Source organism: Coloeus monedula (assembly GCF_965178545.1).
Source record: "Coloeus monedula genome assembly, chromosome: Z".
Taxonomy (NCBI): Eukaryota; Metazoa; Chordata; class Aves; order Passeriformes; family Corvidae; genus Coloeus; species Coloeus monedula.
Window position 1 is genome coordinate 40,896,723 of NC_138822.1, and position 20,908 is coordinate 40,917,630.

The following is a 20,908-nucleotide window of genomic DNA, read 5'->3' on the forward strand; positions in this document are numbered from 1 at the left end:
GCTATCACGGTGTGGGGTGCAGACTTATGGTGTGAAGCCTTGGATGCACGTGTGCATTATTTCTACCCTTGAATGTTACTCCTGCAGGTAATTCACCCATTTATTGATAGGGTATTTTCACTTCTGCTCAAGGCAGAGATTACTAACATTATTGAAACTATGATAGAGAGAAAATAAGCACCAAAGGATGTCAGAACTTAATTTTCTCTATAAAAAGTTTTCAATACAGCAGCCAAATGTGTTAATTGATGGCCACTCAAATTTTTAATTCTTTTTTACATATTTGTTATTGGTTGGTAAAATAAATAGCACTGATATGTATGATAGATGAATTATGTCTGTCACCCAAGTTTCCTAACACCTTTCACACTCAGTGATCTACACTTTGATCTTTTTTGGTACTTTCTGGTGTGCTAAAAGGAACTCTGAAGTATATAAACAATTCTGTTTAGCATGTTGCTGAGAAATATGTCCGTATAGTATTTTTGTCTTTTTGCACATGCAGCAGCACTTCAGATAAAAATAACAGAGAAAAGAGACTTTCTGGATTGTTTCATATGACAAACTTTTTGGATTACTGTAAACTTTTTTTTTAGCGAGTTACATCTGGCAAGTTTAACTGGTATAGCAGAGAAAAAAACGTTTAAAAAATGTTTACAGTTTTACTTTTTCTTCTATTACAGTTTTTACTTTGGCATACAGCACAAAGATACAGCACAGTTTATAGTACAGGGGGTTTTTTTTAGGGCTGAATTCACTGTTAGAAGTTTGCTCAATTATGGCTGTGCTTGTCTAAATTTCTTTTGTTAATGCGTTTGAGTATTTAGCTTACTTAGCAGTTAAATATTTCATGCTAATGTGATAGGAAAGGAATGAAAGCAGATACAGTGCATTAAAAATAGTCACCAGAGTGTTTCTAGGGGAATAACTGGTATTAAATATAATTAGAAAAGTAAATTTGGATTGGAATGGCCTGATTATCTCTGGTGTTATCATCACTGAGTAGATCTTTCCACCAATTAGACATTTTTGAGATCTTACTATGAACTTTTCTGGAGAAACAGCATGTGAAACAAATAAATTTCAGATCCTTTATTTTCTTATTGAAACACAAATTTAGGAAGGAGAAATGAACTTGAAGCATGTATTTGTATTTCTTCAAGCAGATTGTCAGTCAGACCAGGGTTACAGATCCAAGGATGAACTTTTGAGAGATGGTGTGGATAGTCTTCCTCCAACTGAAACACAAGTAGAGAAAGATATTTCTTCTAACACTGAAGACTTAATAGGAGGTTAAGTATGCATGTTTACATTGGTGAAGGCTTTTGGTAATAAATGTGTTTCATGCATTAGACTACCACAAATGCCCAATGTATTGAATTAATAATGTTGCCAGGCTCAGAATACAACAGATTTCATATAGTTATACTACTTCTGTGCCCTAAATTATAGCAGTGGAATGCATATAGGTAGAAATAGCCTTTTATTACATTAACTTAATATAGAAGGAAGAATTGGACATATGCTGGAGTACACAGTAATTTACATTCCATTTCTCTCATTTGTCTGTTTGAAATCTTGACAATTCTTTTAGCTGTACTTGTTGACCTAATAAAAGGCACTACTTTTTGTTACCAACTCTTCCCAACTATAGACAGCCTTATGGTCATCTCCTGTCTTTGTTCAGATTTTGCCCTTAGTTTTTCTGTATTTTGTTGTTTTCATTACTGAATTTGTTTCATATCTCGGTTATGAGATCTTTTGTGTGAGTTAGGGCTTCTAAAGCTCTCATTAAACAAACTGCCCTGCATGAAAATCTGTGAACTACTGTTCCTACTCTGCTTTGGTTAGTTGAAAAAAATACTGTGGGAAGAAATTGACAAACGCTATAAACCTGTGAACAGCTAAGCACTCTCTGCATAATGCTGGCAACTGTAACCTCTCTGGGTATTACTTCCAGGAAATGCTCAGTACCTAGTAGGACTGATCCTTTAGTTTGTTATTATGTAAGGGGACAGTTGGAGTTTGTATTTTACATATCAGTGCAAATGAAATTACTAAGGTAAATTTACTAGTGTTCACATTCTCTTTCTTGCAGAGGTTTCTACAGAAAAATCTTACGAAAAGCAACAGCTGAATTCAGAAACTCCAAGTCCAGCTGATCCACCTGCTTGGGGTAACAGTATTGTGAAAGTTCCATCTGGCATTTTTGATAGCAGTGGAAGGAAGAGCAGTGGTGGTGAGTCACTGGGTGAAACAGAGCTTGCTGAAGTCCTGATCTTGTGCTGTAGTGTTTTGCCATCTGTTTCATGTTATGAAAAGAAACAAATATTCTGTTCAAGGTGCAGATGTCTCTCACAATGTTTGCTTTCCACCATTATCCTGTGCAGATGGCATAGAAGGAATTTCTGGATTCTAAGGTTGAAAATCACTGTTCCATAGATTGAAATCAAGATTTTCCTTGCCCTGCACTCAGAGTGTTTCAGTAATATACTAGAAAACATAGAGAAATAGTGTCTCCACTCGATTTTGTCATCTAAGTCTTGCTCATCTTGGACAAGTCTCTATTCCTGCAGCTTACATTGCCAATCTATAATGCAGGAATAATGTGTGTTGTCTGTGTGCTGTACAAAATTTATTTACTTATCTCAAGATTTATGATGAGGAGGATTTATGGATATATAAAAGCCAGATCTTGGGATGAATTTTTTTTCTGCCTTTGTGTCTGTCCTTTACTAAGACAAAGTAGCCCAGCTTCAGTATACCTTGATAGCAAAGAATTGAGTCTCAGGTAAGAAGTTGCCTGGAACATTTTTGACAATTATGAGAACTGATGGCTAGTCAAGAAGCAGCATTGATGTGAGATTCAAACATTCCCCAGCAGGTGGATATGGTACAACAGGTCTTCTCTTGAGGTCCGAATATAGTAGAATTTCTGTAGTTACAGAGATTTTTACCTAGCTAACACAGCTATCCAGGCAGTACTTATTTCCAGTTACTGTGAGGAAATAGGAATGTTTATAAGATTAGTTTATATCTTCCACACGCTACACTTATTTAGCATTTTCTAAATATACAGCTGTGTCATAAGTGAAATAATGCATCTGTATTGGGCAGACACACGTGGTAGTTTTTTTCAGAACCAGAATGAACTATGGACTTTGATGTTTAAATCTGTGAATATAGCTCTTGGGGGAAAAAAAAGCCCAAAACCAACCAGAGCAACTTTGACTTAGAATTGTAGTTCCCTTTAGTTCATGGATGTAATACCTACTCTCTGGGTGTTGGCACAGGGAAAGGAGGTAGGAGCCATACACAGCTTTGGCTCCAAAGAGTAGGTGGCTTTTGATCTGCAGGATGCCTTTGCATCCAGTGAAATAATGCGTTAATGCTGGTGTAACTTCTTAATGGATATCTTGGGACTGTGGTACTCTCCTCTATGTAAGGAGATTAAGGAGATTTCACATGATTTCAGGAAATAAACATTTTTGGTGGCTGTGGATACCATATTATTAATGCATTTTCTCTTTTAGAAACAGTTTCTAGCCCACTGTTCATAACTCAGGATTTGGTCGAAGATGTAGTCTTTGGTAATGTTTCTCCTAAGAAAACAAGTGAAAAAAGACAGAAGAGGCAAAAGCTGTTTTCAGAGAGAAGCTGTAGTTTCAGCAGTGAAAGCAGAGCTGGAATGCTGCTGAAAAAAGGCAGCTTGGACTTGCATTCTAAAGAAATAGCAATAATGATGGGAGAAGATGCCAAGATTCTAACAGCAGCTTTATCTGGAGCCAAAACTTCACCCTGTGATACGAATAAATCCCACAGCTTTGAAAATATCCCTGACCAGCAGGTTTCTGACATCAGTGGCACTTGGAGTTGTGTGACTGAGAGTGATTGGGACCTAGAGCATAGGTCTTTACCAGTGCTGGAAGAACCTGAGGAAGGGCAGGAGCATCTTGAGAATGGAAGAGATGGAAACATGACTACAGTGGCAGACATGAATCATGAACAGTCAGCTGAGTCTGAAAACCTGAAACCAGAAGCCAAAGATGCAACTGCTAAAAGAAATAGCTTTTATGGAGTGGTTAAGCCTATCGAAAGGGAAGATGTTGAAGTAGGCTTGGACCCTTTGTCTTTGCTAGCTACTGACAGCACGCAACCAGGTTATCCAGAACCTGGGGAAAAGTTAGTGTCACCAGTTGCAGCACGAAATTTGGCAGATGAAATAGAGAGCTATATGAATTTGAAGAACCCATTGGGTAGTAAGTTTCCCAGCATGGAACTGCACAAGCTGGATAAGGAATCAGAAGCTTCTGGTATACTTGGTCACTCCCAAGAAAGGAGATCAAGCCTGCCTTTGGATCCCATCCTGCCATCCCCCAAGTGTTACGAAAATCGAAGAAGTCCTTCTGTCTCCAGATCCAAAACATTCACTGGACGATCAAAGCAACAATCCCATCCACAAGTTCAAAAGGAGCGGTCTTCATCTTTGACAGGACTGGGTCGTTCTTCTCCACATGGCTCATTGGGAACTGTTGTAACAACTTTATCCAATCTGAAGTTGGACAATATACTGTCTGGACCAAAAATTGATGTTTTCAAATCAGGCATGAAGCAGGCTGCCAATGTGGCCAGTAAGATGTGGGGAGTTGTAACATCGGCTTATAGTTACTCAGATGATGAGGTAAGTGTTTTTCACTATGAAAAGTGGAAAGTTGGAGGGATAACTTCTAGGTCCAGAACATTGCTTCTCTAGGTGGTGTTTTTTATTAAATATTGACTTTTATTAGCTAATAAAAATTACACTTTATCTATGGGTTTTATCCTTACTATTAAAAAAAAAAAAACGCTTTTCAAACAAAGCAAATTACATGGTCTTGATGCACTAAGTTTTAGCTTTTTGTTCTCAACATTGCCCCCATTTATTTATTTATCTTTTTATTTATATGTAAAGAAACTGAACCAAGAAACCCTAGTAAGTACCAATTTATGTCACCTTAAGTGATGCCATACTTTCTTGTCTTACTACGGAAAACTGGTCTGTGAAAATAAATTACAAACCCAGGAGGTCAGGTTGGTGAGGATTAAAGTTGAAAGTAATAAGGTGCTGCCTGAGCTCTAGTAAATTTACTTGTCAGGAATTTGGAAACTAAATGTTATGGTTCTTCTGTAACTAGCAGTGTCTTTTTCAGAGTAAAACATTTTAGACTACAATGACAAGAATGAAAGAGCATATAGAGAGATGAATATTGTAACTTCCTCTTTTCTATATGTCTTCTTGTTGTGCCTTCAAACACAGTTTTCACAGTTAGAAACGCTTCTGCTTGACCCAGTTAATCTGTCAATCTGGTGTTTGATTTTAAGGATCTTTTGTCTCTCCTCTTTAGGCTGTTAAGATAGCTTCTTGTTGCTTTTCTCAAATTCTCCTTTCATTGCCCAGCCTTCATAAAAGGTGGAAAAGGGGAAGATAGCTCTGACTTCATTTTTATGTGAAACAAATTTAACTGATGTTATTAATAGGGTCTCTAATACTAAATAAATAAATTTTTTTTAAAAATTATTTTTTTTTAACCAGATGTTACCTGTGACAATGAAATTTCACTGCCTTGTTTTCTTTCCTGAGATTTTTTGCTATGATCTATGTTTCTTCTGTGTGTTTCTATTAGGCTGATCTGTTGCATAGAATTTTGTTTAATGGCATATAATTCCAAGGATGTGACTTATTTTACTTTTCTTCAAGCATCCTTTCATTCTCTCCTATTTTATTTATTTAACTTACCTTTTTTTAATATTGTAATGATTGTACTTTGTTGCATCTTGTGTTTTGGTGACTGAGTTATTCTGCATCATTTCAGCTGGTATGTTTCCTTCCTGTCTCCAATTCTGAGAATAAGACTTTAACTTGACCCTTTTTTGTGGTAGTTACTTCATTTTGTGTAATGTCTGACAAATCTCAGTTCTGCATGATTTTTCATGTTTCTCTTGTAATGAAGAAATTTATATCCCTGTTGTTTTGTCACTCAGTTTGTCAATTTTTCAGTATCCTCCTGCTTTGTCCAGTATCTGCACTTTTTGAGGTTACATAGATTTATCTTATATCTAATAATTTTTTTACATCAGGATTTATCTTAATCTGGTAGTTTAATTATTTATTATTTAGGATAAAGATGGAAGCCAAATAATGGATGTGGAAGTACTCAAAAATGCTACTTTTTTTTTCTTGCATTAAAGGAAGAAAGCAATCGACCAGACTGTAACTTCCCTGTTGGTTTTGAAGATAATATTTTAGGAGATAATCTGTTGTCAAGGACTGGAGTCTCAGGCCTGCTTACAAATGAGCTTGCACAAAGCACTACTAGTCTTGGCAGTAGCAGCAGTGGTGGAGATGTAGGAAGACTGCATTACAGTGCAGGTGAGATTATTTGGTTTTGTTTTCCCCTGTGTCTTGGGGTGACTTTATGATGTGTGTCCCATATCGCTGCCCTATGCCCAGAAATTAATTCCTGTGCCTTTCTATGCCTTTAAACTGAGCCTGAGAGGGGGAAGGAAAAACTGAGCAAAACGTTTTCAAAGCAGTTTGCAGCTTGTTCAAGGTCACACAGAGGTAGTTTTTTTTTTTCCCCAGCTGCGGCAGGGGAGCATGGAAGCACCCGGCTTGCTGCTTTCCAGTTCAGCTTCTCTTTTCTCCAGAGAGAGACTGAGAGTTGAATTTTTTTTTCCTTCCCTGGAATTTTGGATTTTCTCCCTTTTCTGCTGGACTGCTTCAATATTAGAACACATCAGGAGGACTTTCCACTGAGTGCAGAGGGCCATATTATAATACAACTGGATTACAATACAACAAACAGGGAAAACTGTTGTATGTGAAATCACTCGAAACAGTGGAAGCTATGATAATGTGAAATTATTTCAAGCCCTTAAGAGAATTACAAGCAAATTTTTACTTCCATTCTATACTCTTCTCTTGCAGTATCAAGTAGCTAATGCTTCTCTCTTCATTGAATGTATAAATATGCAGGAGCTTAACCACAAAAATACTTTCTGTGTATGTGATAGGAAGATTACTAACTAGTTATAGCAAGGAACACCTGCTCATTCATGTAAAGTCATAAGACGCTGAAAGTATTAATAGTGAAATATTAATACAGAAAAGCTGAGCAGTTCGAGACCTGCAGATAGGTGCATAACTAACAGAGACAGATCATTTGAGGGAGGAAAGAAGCAAACCAACCAAAACCAAACCAACAGAACAACCCCGTAGTTCCATGTGCATGAAAAACCTAAAGCAATACACACTAAAAGTTCTTCATCTTTACCATGGAATAGGAGGCGTTGGATATCTACTTGGATGTACATGGTAAATAATTGATGACTGTAAGCCTATAGCAAATTGTCCATCCCTCCCCTGCCAGATGTAAAACTGGATTAAATAAATCTAATAATTTTCAGTTCAGATTTGATTCTTATTTTGAGAAAAAATATGTGGTTTTGAGCCAGCTGTGGGTTTGGTTTAGGTCTCTATGTAATGCAGTACTTCAGTGATGCAGATAATTGTAAAGCCATCTGCATCAAGAGAGGAGGAACTGTCTTGCATACTGGAGACAAGTTGGCTCTGTCTCCAAAAATCTTGGCATGATATCTTAGATATCTTCTAGTTTCAGTTAGTTAGGAGGGTTATAAGAACTAACTGTAAAGAGGGGCAGCCAACAAGGCATGTAAAATTTGTTCACAAACATAATCTTGAACTGAAAAAACAGAGGAGCCTTCTTTATGATGAGGGGATACTGGTGGTGATTTTTTGAATAGAAAAATTTGGGCATGTAAAAAATAATTTTGAAAATTTTTCCTTCTAAGAGTGATTCCAACCATTTTCTTCTGGTGAATATATTCCAACTTCTTTTCCCCTTTTCCTGGATGAGGCTCATAACCATAAAACCTAGCATTACCAAAGAAAGAATCTTTGGTTTAGTGCAGCGTTTATCAGGGAAAACCTAAGCACAGTAACGGCATTTTTGGTATCGTACGCCTCACCTGGTGCTGTCCTTATGTTTGCTATTTATATATTGGTGTATTATTCAAGAAGTCATGACTAACCTTTTAGAGTTGGTCAATATACATTGAGCAATCTTACTGCTCTTTGCCAGTCTATTTTTTATTTGTGTTTTTCTTTTACTAATCTGTGATACATTGTGTTAGAAAAATAACCTTGAAATGTTAATCACAAATGTTATATTTATCTATATTGTAATTATAATGTCAATGAGTTACAAATACATGTATCTTTGGAGATCTTTTGGTACAATTTTCTTGCCTTGGTTGAACAGCAGTTGTTTTCTTTGGGGTTGGATTAATCATTCTTTGGTTGAATACAAAGCTCAAATGACTCTTTTTGTGCAGGTGAAGTTTCGTTCCCAAAAAGTATGAAAGTTCTAGATTCTGAGAAATCAGAGCACAGCTCTTCGCATAATACTAGTTTATCCAGCATTTTCCAGAACTATGCAATGGAGGTAAGATAGTAAACTCATAAATGAAAGCTATAATTAGTCAATATTACTGTATGCATTAATTACCTGTTTAGTTGCATTGTGGCAGGTTTCTTCAAAACAATTTTTTCCTTGTTTCTACTGCAGAGATGCTTAATACTTGTAGGTTAGAGTGCAACAGCAGCTTTAAAAAAGAAGAGTGTCTTAAATACTTTTATGCATCCCTCATATATAGAGAGAAAAAAATGTTGAGGGAAGGGTCAAGACTTGAAGTGAAAGAGAAGTTAGAGATGAAACAGGATCTTTTGTGAGGTTTTAGATTTTTTTTCCTTATGAAAATTGTGTTGTTACTAAATAATTATTTATCATTGTTAAATAATGATGATGATAGTGACGAGTTGACCACAGCCAGCAGCAAAGCCCTCTCACAGGCATTTGCTTATTCCCCTGTCAGTGGGAGAGAGAATTGAAAGCGCAGAAGAAAAAAGCTTGAGGGTTGAGATAAAGACAATTTAATGACTGAGCTGGGGGAAAAGAAATAGAAAAGAGAGAGACACAACAACAACAAAAAAATAGTAATGGAGAGATCAGTCAGCACCCTGACACCTCAAGGAAGAGTTGTCTTGGAAAAAACACAGAGTTTTGTCTCTGAGCATGATGTTTCCTGTATCATTTTGGTCACACAGTATCACTTTGGTCAGCTGCAGTCAGCTGTCCTGGCTGTGTCCTCTCACAGACTCCTGTCTGGGTTGGACACATAATGAAAAAAAAAATCCATGATGATGTATAAAGCCCTGTGCAGCAATAACTAAAACATTGGAGTGTTATCAGTTAACATGAAGCTGGTTACCAGTCTGAAACACAGGACTATAAAGAATACTAACGAGAAAATTAACTCTATCCCAGCCATAACTAGTGAAATAATATTTTAGTATGCTTCTCAGTTTCAGCTATTACCTGTAGATGCTTTCAAATTTCAGATATATAGGCAATGGTCACTGTGTTTGCCTTGGTTGCTTTTCTTTCAGCTGCAGCGTTACCTTGCTAGGTCCTATGTCGTTTTCATTTATGTTTGATGTTCTGGACATCTAGGCTTGTCAAGCTTCTGCACTGCATTATATAAAGGGCATAGCGTAATAAAATAAAAATGTTATTGGGCAAATATCTAAATTATATTAGCTCTCAAATTTATTAGAAGCTGTATTTGATGCTGTTTTTTCGGATTTTTCTCTCACGTGAGTGAAACTATGAAGTAAGAGGCACAAGGTGCATAGTCCATTCTTCAGATAGTAGAGGATTAATTTTACCATATTTTCTCCAGTTCCCTATCTAGCTTAGTGGTGAGACTTCTGTTAGGTAAAAACACAAATTTCTGATTTTCCACTTATATTGGATTTGCATGGCAAAGATTTGGTAGCAGAGGGGTTACAGGGGTGGCTTCTCTGAGAAGCTGCCAGAATTATCCCCCATGTCCAGCAGAGCCAATGCCAGCCGCTTCCAGGATGGACCCACCACTGGCCAAGGCCAGTCAGTGACAGTGGCAGCAATGCTGGGATAGTGTATTTGAGAAGGGGAAAAGAATGCTGTGCAACAGCAGCTGCAGGAGAGGAGTGAGAACACATGACAGAAACACCTCTGCAGATACCCAGGTCAGTGCAGAAGGAGGGACAGGAGGTTCTCCAGGTACTACAGCAGGGATTCCCCTGCAGCCTGTGGTGAAGGCCATGGTGAAGCAGCTGTGCGCCAGCAGCCACCTATGCCATGCTGGACAGGTGGATGCCCAAAGGAGGCTAACCTGGTAGACGGGAGCCAGTGCTCCTGGCAGGACCTATGACTCGGTGGGGAGAGGAGCCCAGGCTGGTTTGCTGGCAGGACTGGTGACCCTGCAGGACATCCATGCTAGAGCAGCTAGTGAAGAACTGAAGCCCGTGAGAAGGGCTTGGAGAAGTTAGTACAGGACTGTCTCCTGTGGGAGGGACCCCACACTGAAGCAGGGGAAGAGTGTGAGGAGGAAGAAGTGTCAGAAAAACATGGGATGAGTTGACCACAATCCCCATTTCCTATTCCCATGTGCCATTTCAGGGAAGGAGGTGGAGAAGTCAGAAATTAAGGTCAAGCCTGGGAAAAAGGGAGGGGTAGGGGGAAGGTGTTTTAAAATTTGGGGGTTAATTCTCATTTCCCTACTTGAACTTTTAATTGGCAGTAAATTAAATTAATTTCCCCTAGTCGAGTCTGTTTTGCCTGTGGCAGTGATTGCTGAGTGATCTCCTTGTCCCAATTGTGTGTGACTCACAAGCCTTTTGTCACGTATTTCTTCCCCTATTTGCTTAAAGAGGGAGATTGACAGAGTGGCTTTTGTGAGCACCTGGCATCCAGCCAGTCTACACACCACACTATTACAAAGGTTTCTTTTGTGTTTGATTGGTTTTGTGGGATTTTTTTTCCTTTTTGGATAAGTAGACATGCATTTACTTATACAATTCAAAACAATTTGTGTATTTATAAGTTTTCATAGAAGCAAAAAATTGCAAATGCTAAATTGGTAGCCTTTTAGGGTAATGCTTCTTCCATGTCAAAAATAAATTACTAATGTATTTATTTCATAGGTAAAAGTTAATGTGGACGAGATAATTCTGAGTATGGTGAGAAAGAAGTGGTGAACTCATTTCTCCCCATTGGTCTTCTGATACATGTTAAACTTCTATGGGTACTAAGACTATTAAAAACAATTGTAAAAGAATCCTGATAATATTAGTTCTCTGCTGTTCTAGGTCTTGATGTCAAGCTGCTCTCAATGTAGAGCTTGTGATGCTTTGGTTTATGATGAAGAAATTATGGCTGGGTGGACAGCAGATGATTCAAACTTGAACACTACATGCCCTTTCTGTAAAAGTACCTTCCTACCTTTCCTTAATGTTGAATTTAAAGACCTTCGTGGCTCTGCAAGGTCAGTGCATTTTATAGATACTCTGTTTCTGCCTTCATACCTGTGCATAGTTTTATTTATTCACAAGAGGATCTTAGATATTGTAGCGATTGGAAAAAACATGGACCATGTTCTAAGTTGACAGAATTGCTTTATTAAGCACACAGCAATATTTATATGTTTTTTTGGTGCACAAGTTTAGGATCAAACTGTGCAGCTGGTGATTAGGAAACTAACCAATCACACGAATAAATGTCAAAGCAGATGTTTCTTGCTCTTCAATCTCGGACACTCTCACACAACCCACACAGTTGTGTTCTGGGCCGCTTAATTGAAGCATTCTTACATAGGTATTTATGGCTGAGGATGATCTTTTGCTATGTACTTTCTCATGGGAAGAAGGTGCTTGTTAAGGTCAACAGGAGCAGCGACTTCTACAGATATCTCTCCCTGTCTAGATGTACGGAAGAATGTCGCTGCCTATTCGATGGTCGTGATTGTATTGAAGGAAATTATAGGTCATGTAAACTATTGAGTTGCATTGTAAAAACAGCCAAAACCTGAAGAACCGGTTGCCTTTTTATCACTTTTTTTTTCCTATTTTCTATGTAAGCATAACTGTACAGAATGTGTAAGTCTGTTTTCATTTTGTTTCAATGTTAAAACAAAGCCTATGGACCTTAAACTGTATAAAAGCATATGAAGAGGTTTTTAAATCTGTCAGCAAAGAATTTTTCCCAGATCATATTTGCTAGCAGCTTTTAGTTCCAGATGCTCCACCTTATTGTTTCTCCAGTTTAAGCTTCTCTACTTATTGTTTTTAACCTCTTTTAGCTGCACTGTGGAAAATGGAAATTAATTTTAAGTTCCAGTTCTCACTGTAGTGGTTATTGCTGTGAAACAGAGATTCCACTAGTGTTCTCTAATGCAGAAATTTAACATCTGTATTAACTGTAGAGTGTGTACTTAAGAGACTTAGCAAAGCAAGACCCATTTGTGTTGTCCTGTGCTTATAGTGGTGTATGATTGTGCAGTCTGTAATGTCACATTACAATAGCAACCATTTTCAGTGATGTGTCAGCTATTAATATGCTGTTGCTGATTTGGAACCATGACAAACTAAGGTTGCTTGTAATGATTTTTGTCCAGTGTAGGATGTTTTTTTGCAGATCGAATCTTGTTATGTGTTAATTTACTCTGCCTGTGTAAGTTGCAGGGGTGAGAGTAGGATGCAGTTTATGTCCTGTTGTCAAGCTTTTTAATGTTGTCTCCTTTTTTTGCTACTTTTGAAAATTAAATGTAGAAAATAATAATTTTATGACTCTATATCTTTACCTTTGTATTTTTCTCCCTCCCATTCATGTAACTAGCTTTTTCCTGAAGCAAAGTACCTCAGGAGATAGTTTACAGAGTGGTACACTTCCATTAACCACGGATCCCCTGGAGCAGAAACTGTTGACCAGTCCAGCTGTTGCTGACTTGATCAGTTTTTCAGATCACCTGCAGTCCAGCCACACCATAGCTGAAGAAACCAGCTCTGCAGCTGAGCAGGGGTAGGTAAAACAGGATTGTTAGTTCTGTCAGAAATGCATCGGTACTTCCACACTTAAAAGGGTAAGGCTGGCTTTTATACCAAATGTGGTGAAGTACAATTGTAACTTGAGGATCATCTCTTTCCTCTCACTCTTTTTGCATGTTTTAAGCATGCTTTTATCAGTTTGAAGTAAACTCATTCCACAAGTGAGTAGGTTCTAGAGACACAGCTATAGAAATAAAACTTCATGTCCATCTGCTATGAATCAATTAGTAAAACCTCTACTCAGTGTGGTTAAAACCCCATCACCTTTTAAACTCGCACAGAAATTCAAGCATTGCTTCTCCTTTCCTTGTATGTATGATTTAAAAAGAAGGACACTGCATTACGGGAAAAAATTAAGTCCATTTGCTGGAACACTTTGAGAGAAAGTTCTGGGAGCACTCAAGACTTGTGCTGAGCTTGTGTTCTATGACAAACAAAATCTGTGTAAAACTTAGAAAAACAATACCACTTTTGAAATAGTTTGAGGAAAAGAAGCATTAAGAGGAAGGTGTCTTCTTGGACAAGGGAAGAATTGAAATAATGCTGCTATGAATTGTGACCTTTTTGCTGGGATTGCTTACATTTTGTTGTAATTGTTTGGGGTTTTTAAAATCATTATTCCATTTGAAGTTCTGGAGTATTAGTGCCTGAGAGTAATGAGCTAATGTCTGTGTCAGACAACTAGAGCTTTAATCAATGCAATAGTAGTTAGTCTTAATACACTAAAAATTAAAGGTGGTATTGCTTATGTTAACATCTTAATTTTTATGACAATGTATTTTTAACTAAAGTAAAATTTAGGAATGAAAGTCACCTGTAAATAATCTCTTCTCTCTTTGCAGATTATATGGAAGCAGACACTTTCTGTTTCATTTTGTTCTTCTGTATTCTAGTTGAAGTTGTAGTTTCATCCATTATAATTGTAAGGAGCACAGAATGAATATTCCCAGATCTGCAAATGGCTTGGTTGTGTGTGTTAAATCTGACAAGCCTGAGTTTACTTAAATTAGCTTTCTGGATGAGTTTGACAGAATTTTCTTATTATTATTTTGGCATGCAATTTTTAAATTGCTTTCTGTTATACTGTTGTTCTGTTCATGACACTTAGAAAATAAAGGGAAGAGGAAGTAAAGATGAGCATAGTGAAAGGAAGATAATCTTCATAGATTGGCAAAACTGTAGATTGCTGTTTTTCTAAGCAAGGTAAAGCTGTACCAGAGCAGTGGTATCTGTACAGAACTACAGTGCTTTCAGATTCATATCTTAAGTTACACCCAGCTGCTTTTCTGGGAGGATATTTATACTGGTCTGAGAGGCATTTTGTTCTGTATTCCCTAAACAATGGAGCTAACTAGGAAAATACCATTTCTTATTAATAGAGAAAATTGGTTTGGAATCTTTACTTGGCAGCCTTTCTCTGCTTCCTTCCTGTTGCCATAGAAATGCTGAATAGTTTCATATCAGCACATTTTCTTCTAAAATTCACACAGTGATGTGGCAGGAGAGCAGACTATAGATCCCACAACCATGGAGACACGTGCCAATAGTCCACCAAAAAGGGGAGTGTCCTTGACTCGGAGCCACAGTGTTGGAGGTCCACTGCAAAACATTGATCTTTCCCAGAGACCGTCTCATGGCATTTCAACAGTTAGTCTTCCAAATAGTTTGCAGGAAGCTGTGGTAAGTCTAGAAGTTGCATATTCAGTTGAGAGAAAAATATTGAAGACTTAATTAATGAACTTAATAATATTCTACTACTAGCTTTCTTGTCCATTTGGGGAATGGGAATGGCCAAGCATATTTTCACCTTCTTATAACTGAAAAAATCTTAGTTCAGTTTATCTAAAATTGCTTTTACAGTACTTTGTATGAACAGATCTGCTTGATTTGAAATATTCTCTCTAAGAGAATGAAGCTAGTCTTTGTCTTTCTAAAACTGGAAGTTCAATAGTAAAACAACTCCTACACCAGACTAAACACAATAGCGCAACATGTTGCAAGAGTGAAAGTTTGTTCAATTTCTGTGCTCTTCCTTACACTGCTCCTGTATGTCCTGTTAGTCTTACCTGTTGAGTGGACGGGAAAAGGTAAGAAGCAGTATTGAGCCTCTTACCTTATTTGTGAAAATAAGTGTTTCTCCTCTCTTGGTGCTTGTTATTTTCCAGAAGCTGCCTTAACATGCAAACTTATGATTCAGTTCCACAGCTGATATAATTACTGACATTTCTCTTCAATTTCCATTGCTGCAGGCTTGGTACTGGCTACCAGCTTAGATAGCTTGAAACTGTACAATCAGGAACAAGTTCTAACAAATTAGCATTTTTTTCTTGTTCATATAATAGAGAAAGCCTAGGTGATTGATCTTTAAAATTAAGAAATCCCTAATGGTCAAAACTGCCAATGCTGTTAAAGTTATTGTGTGTTCAGTAGTTACCAGAGGCTTCTTCCAAACATCAAAAGAAACTCTGCAATGAAGGTTTCCAGGGCAAGTAATCTTGAAGAGTACTTCTGGAAGAAAAAATCTTCTTTGTTTTAGTAAAAAACAAAAACAAACAGAAAAAACCCCCACACCAAGCAAACAAACAAAGACCAACCAAACAAAAAACCCAAACAAACAAAGAAAACCAAAAAACCAAAACCTTTTTTTTTGTGCATTTTTAGGATCCTTTAATAAAACGACCTAACCCTGCCCCTGTATCTGTACCCTATTTGAGCCCTTTGGTACTGCATAAGGAGCTTGAATCACTGTTGGAGAATGAGGGAGAGCAAGTAATCCATACATCCAAATTTATCAATCAACACCCCATAATCTTCTGGAACCTAGTCTGGTATTTCCAACGGTTGGATCTGCCTAGCAACTTACCAGGACTCATTCTGACATCTGAGCACTGCAATGGTGGCGTGCAGGTAAGTGGCTTCCTCGTGTTAGAATGGCGGTATTACCGTGAGTTAAGCTGGAGAGCTTGGTTCAAAAATACTGGGTAAGTAATTTCTGAATAGCTGAATATAAGTTACTGGGTTTTTATAATACAAGTAGGTAGGTTTGTTTTCCACAAGGATTCGTGAAGGGAGGTGTGTGAAAACAATCTTCAAATTCTAGTCAAGATGGTCTCTTTTAAAAAGCCAGAGAGTAAGATTCATTGATGAATAGGAAGAAAGGAAAGAGGATGTGTCTGCAAAGAACTCAAAATCTGTAATATACTGCAATACACACAGAGTGAGTTACATACTTGAGTTTATAATCTTTAAAGTTAATGGACAGTATTTTTTGTTCTCTTGCAATAATAGGTTTTGCTATTCAAACTCCACTTTGTTTCAGTACTACATGACTAGAACAAAAGAATGTAGAACAGATCTATTTTTTGAGTACTTTGCGTTTCTAATTTAAAGGAGTAGATTGAAAATGATATGCTTTTTATGTGTAGGTACAAACACAAAATTAAATACGTATTTGTACCTGATGCATGCAAAAAAAGAGGTGTTCTTTTCCTATCTACTTATACACGCTTCAACTTCAAAATTCTTTCTCTCAATTTTCAAAGAAACACCCACCTAGAACTGAGAAAAATTTTGCAAGAAATGTACTTGAAGACAATACTAATGAAATCTATAGCATCCTGGAAAACCACAATGCATTAAGAGGGAAAACAACAGGATGGGACATAATACCATGTAATTACTATTTAAATAGGCACACTAAGTGGTAAATTTTTCTTGCCTGGTAATTCTTGCTGTATTAATGATTCCAGGGGCACTTAATTTTATAAAATAATTACATAACTGTTGCTTTGACTTCCATATATTTTTTATGGAAATAAATAATATTTGCATACATATGAAGATTCTTTGTGCTTTTTGGGAAGGCCGACATATAGACATGCATACCAAAATGTTCGTCAGGTCAGAAAATACTGCGGTATGGTATGATAAGTAGTACAAATCAAATACAGTGTTTGGGGCACAAAAAATATTTCCAGATATATACTCATAAATATTTTCTTCAGATGCCTGTAGAAAATTAAATGGTCTTCATACATTGGGATAGATTAAAAAAGGTAATTAAATGTTGCAGTACTTGTGACTGCTCTGGTTGAGTGCAGTTTACTGTAAAAGATATCATCTGTTCCTCTTTGTTAGATTCAAGTTAAATAGAGTAAACCTTCTTTGTCTGCAAAATTAGTAAAAGAACATGGTTTTTAAATAATGTAACACTCTACTGGTGTTTTTAAAACTTTTTCCTCATGTGTTTTAGCTTCCTTTGACATCTCTTGCTCAAGATAGCAAGCTAGTATACATCCATCTTCTATGGGACAATATCAACCTCCACCAAGAGCCAGGGGAGCCCCTGTATATATCTTGGAGAAATCTCAGTAAGTGAAACAAATGCTACAGAAAGCAGAGGGAGCAGAGACTATGGAAAGAAACTGTTGTTTTATAGTGGCTGATGTGTACACAGCCCATCAATTTGCAGTATTTTTTAGTGTGTGAAGTATCTGCAATCCCTTAAGTACTTCACATAGTTCACATAGTTAGTTGTGAAAATAAGTTTAATCTGTTCATCATATGTCATACAGTTTCGGGGGGGAGGAATTGCTGATTGCTCTACATGTGGTGCTAAATAAGCCTCACTTGTTTTGAATGTTTTGCTGCATGATCTGGTAATAGCTCTGCAGGCCATGTACAAGAAGGCTGTATTACAAAAAGGTATCTTGTACTTCTGTAAATGAACAAAATATCACAAGTCCCATTAATAGGTACATTTGGCACCTCTCTTGACTGTCACAAAGTAAGACCAAAGAAAGCCTTGTCTAGCATAAAAACAGGCAGACTGGTTATAAGAACTTAAGGATTTCCTTACTTCTGATCATCAAAAAATCTTTGTTGACCTAAACTTCTAAGTCCCTGTTTTAACTTTTAAAAACTGCTAAAAACTGTGTAGTGTGCTAATTTTGGTTCTAAGTAATTAAAAAGGGTTTGTTGAAAAATGTCCTAAAAATAACAACACTGATCAGAAAATTACATTCAAGTGCACCAAACAATGTGGTATTTCCCTCAGATTCTACAAAGCATATTGATGTAACCATAATAGATGAAAAGCATCCCCAAATCATCTAGCCATGGATGCAGATGCATAAATATATATATATTTGTGTAACAAAGGAGCAAAAGGCCTGTTCTAGATGTGGAGGAAAAATAGTAGCTTTTTAGACAGGCCATATAGCAGTGTCAGAAGATATTTTGAAAACAAGAAATTTCCTTTGTAAAGCATCATATATGTCAATTTTATGAAAATGTCATGTTGGTGTGGTGAAGATTACTAGGCTTGGTCTGCAATTCATTTACACACCATGTACTCACTGCCTAGTCTGTAAACTAACTTCTTTTCCAGTACAGGGACTTACTATTCTCTCATGAGTCACTGTTTTCCAGAAAATACTAGTTTGGTGTTATTCTGAATGTGGCATTTGAAGTAACAAATCACGATGGTAAATGTCTTGATCATTTTCTTTCTTGTTTGATTCAGCTATGCATTATCTATTTCAATATGTATCCCAAAGTTACCAGTTAATTGTAGGTGGCTTTTAAGAGGGCTTTGATAAGAAAAGTTTCTTTACTAAGAAAAGTGGCACTTCTATTTTATTTCCTTTCCCTTGTTTAACAATAATCTTCTTGCAGTGAACCTAGTTTTTAAGTACAGCAATGAATCTGAGCTAACCAACCATCACAGGCAATCTGATGCTGGGTACTCTTCAGTCTCTTGTATTTCTGTCATGTGCAACCTCTTGCACATGGATACTTGATGCATCCTGTCACTTTTGGGTGAAGTTACTTCTGAGTGAAGACTATATGCAGACAAAGTCCTTCCATTTTAACAAATTTCTGTAGATTGAGTAGAGGTTGTCTATGTGTATCTCACTTTTGGAAATACTTCTGCTTATTAAAGTGGAAAAAAAATCTTTACTGCTTTAATAGTCTGTATGGTTGTACTTCCCAGATTCTTCTGAAAAGAAACCCTCCACACTGGCAGAAGATCAGCAGGCAACAAATACTTTGTTAGAGAACATCAAACTAAGTATTCAACACAATGATGTTATTAAGCCGATCAACCTCCTCCTACAGAAAGTTAAGCCAGATATGAAACGACAGAGGTAAAGGGATAATCTCTTAGTTTCTCCCCACTAAAAATTAAATAAGATCAGACTGTGTACATTTCCTAGTGATAATATCATAAGGACCTCTGGGGAAGATTCAGTTTCATTTGTGCCCACCAAAAACCACGTGTATTTCTTTATGCCTATGTTTACGAAGAGATGCACTCTGTATGCAGATGCATGGTGCATCCAGATCAAATGGATGAATGTGATTCTTTAATGAAAATGGACATTTTACAGTCAGTAAGAAAAATGCAGGTATCAATTACACAGATTTTGATGGTACTCCAGGTCTAGAAAATTGACAAATACAAATGTACAGCATCCTGTTGCAGTGTGTGGAATATTCTCCCTAGTTATATCGTTTGAAATTCCAGCAGCCTGGAGTACTGGTTATGAAAAGTGGATGCAGCATGATCCACAAAGAGAGGGAGATATGTAAATAATTCCTGTAATGGTACATTTTGTAATCTGCACTGCAATTCAAGGAAGGCTTTGTACAAAAGCACAGGCTCTGAAGTAAATTACAGCAGATGTGTTTGACATCTGTCATGCTAAGTCATCTTTGTTTCTGTATTTTGTAGTTACTAAAAAGAAAAAGAAACTGATTTGCCTACAGGACCATCTTTATGACTTCCACAAGGGGAAAAAAAGAATATCTGATTATTTAGTGATACCTATTTTTGAGATAGATCATGACATTCTGAAACAAGAAACAAAAAGTATGGGTGACCTGAAAGAAACCCACACAGTGCTTCATGGTCAGGCAGGAACAAATTAATAATAAATAAAAAAGTGGTGGTTAATTTAATATTTCTTGTTTGCTTGGCATTTTGATGGCAGAGGAATTTTTCATAGAAAATGTAACTACTGGGATCTAGCAATAATACTTCTTTCTGCATTAAGTAAAAGTATTCAGGCATTAGAAAACCTTAAGCTGGTTGTCATGTAGATTGGTCACTGTCTTCACAAGCAAGGTTAACAAAACAGCTGCAGAAACTACATAACGGAAGTCTTCAATATTGACTTTGTAAACAGGATAGTTGGTGCTTTCATTAATTCACCCTTCAAAATATTCCCCTAGGAGTTTTTACAGGGAAATTCTTTTCCTGTCTCTGGTGTCTCTTGGAAGAGAAAACATTGACATTGGTAAGTAAAAAATACTGTGAAATGTATAGTCCCTGTGGATATTTTACATGAAAGCTAGTGTATAAAACTGACTTTTCATCCATGAGTTTCTAAGATTCAGTTGTGTTTTCGTGAGAAGTAGTGGGCTGTCAGTCTTTAGGTGTTGGTTTTATGTAAATGTAATTTATATGGAACAAATAACACTGACTTTGTTTGAAAACAGTAATGAGTTAGTTTAAACAGAGGGTATTGAAGAGCTTGAAGTTTTAATTCCTCATGTCTGAAAGCTTGTTTCCAGTCTTGTCCATCTTTCTCTGACCCACATATCAGATCTATGTCATCTAAACACCTGATTTCCCCCCCCCCCTCCTGATGTGTTCTATCCTGTCTTCTATTTGGTACTATGCAGTCAAAGTGAGTCCCTTGTGGGGGAATGTGATAGCCAAAATACATTGGGAACAGGCAAACGGAATGGTGAAAGAAGCAATGGGCAGGCACTGTGATGTGTTGTGGTGCCACACCATCTTATGGAGATGCTTTTCAGGTCCTCTGAGAAGGTGCATTTTAAAAAAAAAAAATCAGCATCTAGTGAGTGAAGATAATTTTGTTACTATATAAAAATCACCAAAAGCATTTTATAGGA

General features: G+C 37.0%; 1 protein-coding gene across 5 annotated transcripts in view; it reads left to right on the plus strand.

Moving 5' to 3' along the window:
• DENND4C (DENN domain containing 4C) overlaps window positions 1-20,908 on the plus strand; it is a 74,540-nt gene that overhangs the window by 48,875 nt on the left and 4,757 nt on the right. For 2 of the 5 annotated variants that reach the window (XM_082301733.1, XM_082301731.1), the window contains 12 exons: window positions 1,167-1,292; window positions 2,099-2,239; window positions 3,534-4,681; window positions 6,229-6,409; window positions 8,395-8,504; window positions 11,252-11,427; window positions 12,777-12,959; window positions 14,476-14,665; window positions 15,647-15,892; window positions 17,238-17,355; window positions 18,981-19,134; window positions 20,222-20,286. In XM_082301733.1, the coding sequence (XP_082157859.1) occupies window positions 1,167-1,292; window positions 2,099-2,239; window positions 3,534-4,681; window positions 6,229-6,409; window positions 8,395-8,504; window positions 11,252-11,427; window positions 12,777-12,959; window positions 14,476-14,665; window positions 15,647-15,892; window positions 17,238-17,355; window positions 18,981-19,134; window positions 20,222-20,286 (2,838 nt within the window). Of the gene's footprint in view, window positions 1-1,163; window positions 1,293-2,098; window positions 2,240-3,533; window positions 4,682-6,228; window positions 6,410-8,394; window positions 8,505-11,251; window positions 11,428-12,776; window positions 12,960-14,475; window positions 14,666-15,646; window positions 15,893-17,237; window positions 17,356-18,980; window positions 19,135-20,221; window positions 20,287-20,908 lie in introns of all 5 variants that reach the window. The other 3 variants (XM_082301729.1, XM_082301730.1, XM_082301732.1) reach the window with 2 other exon arrangements.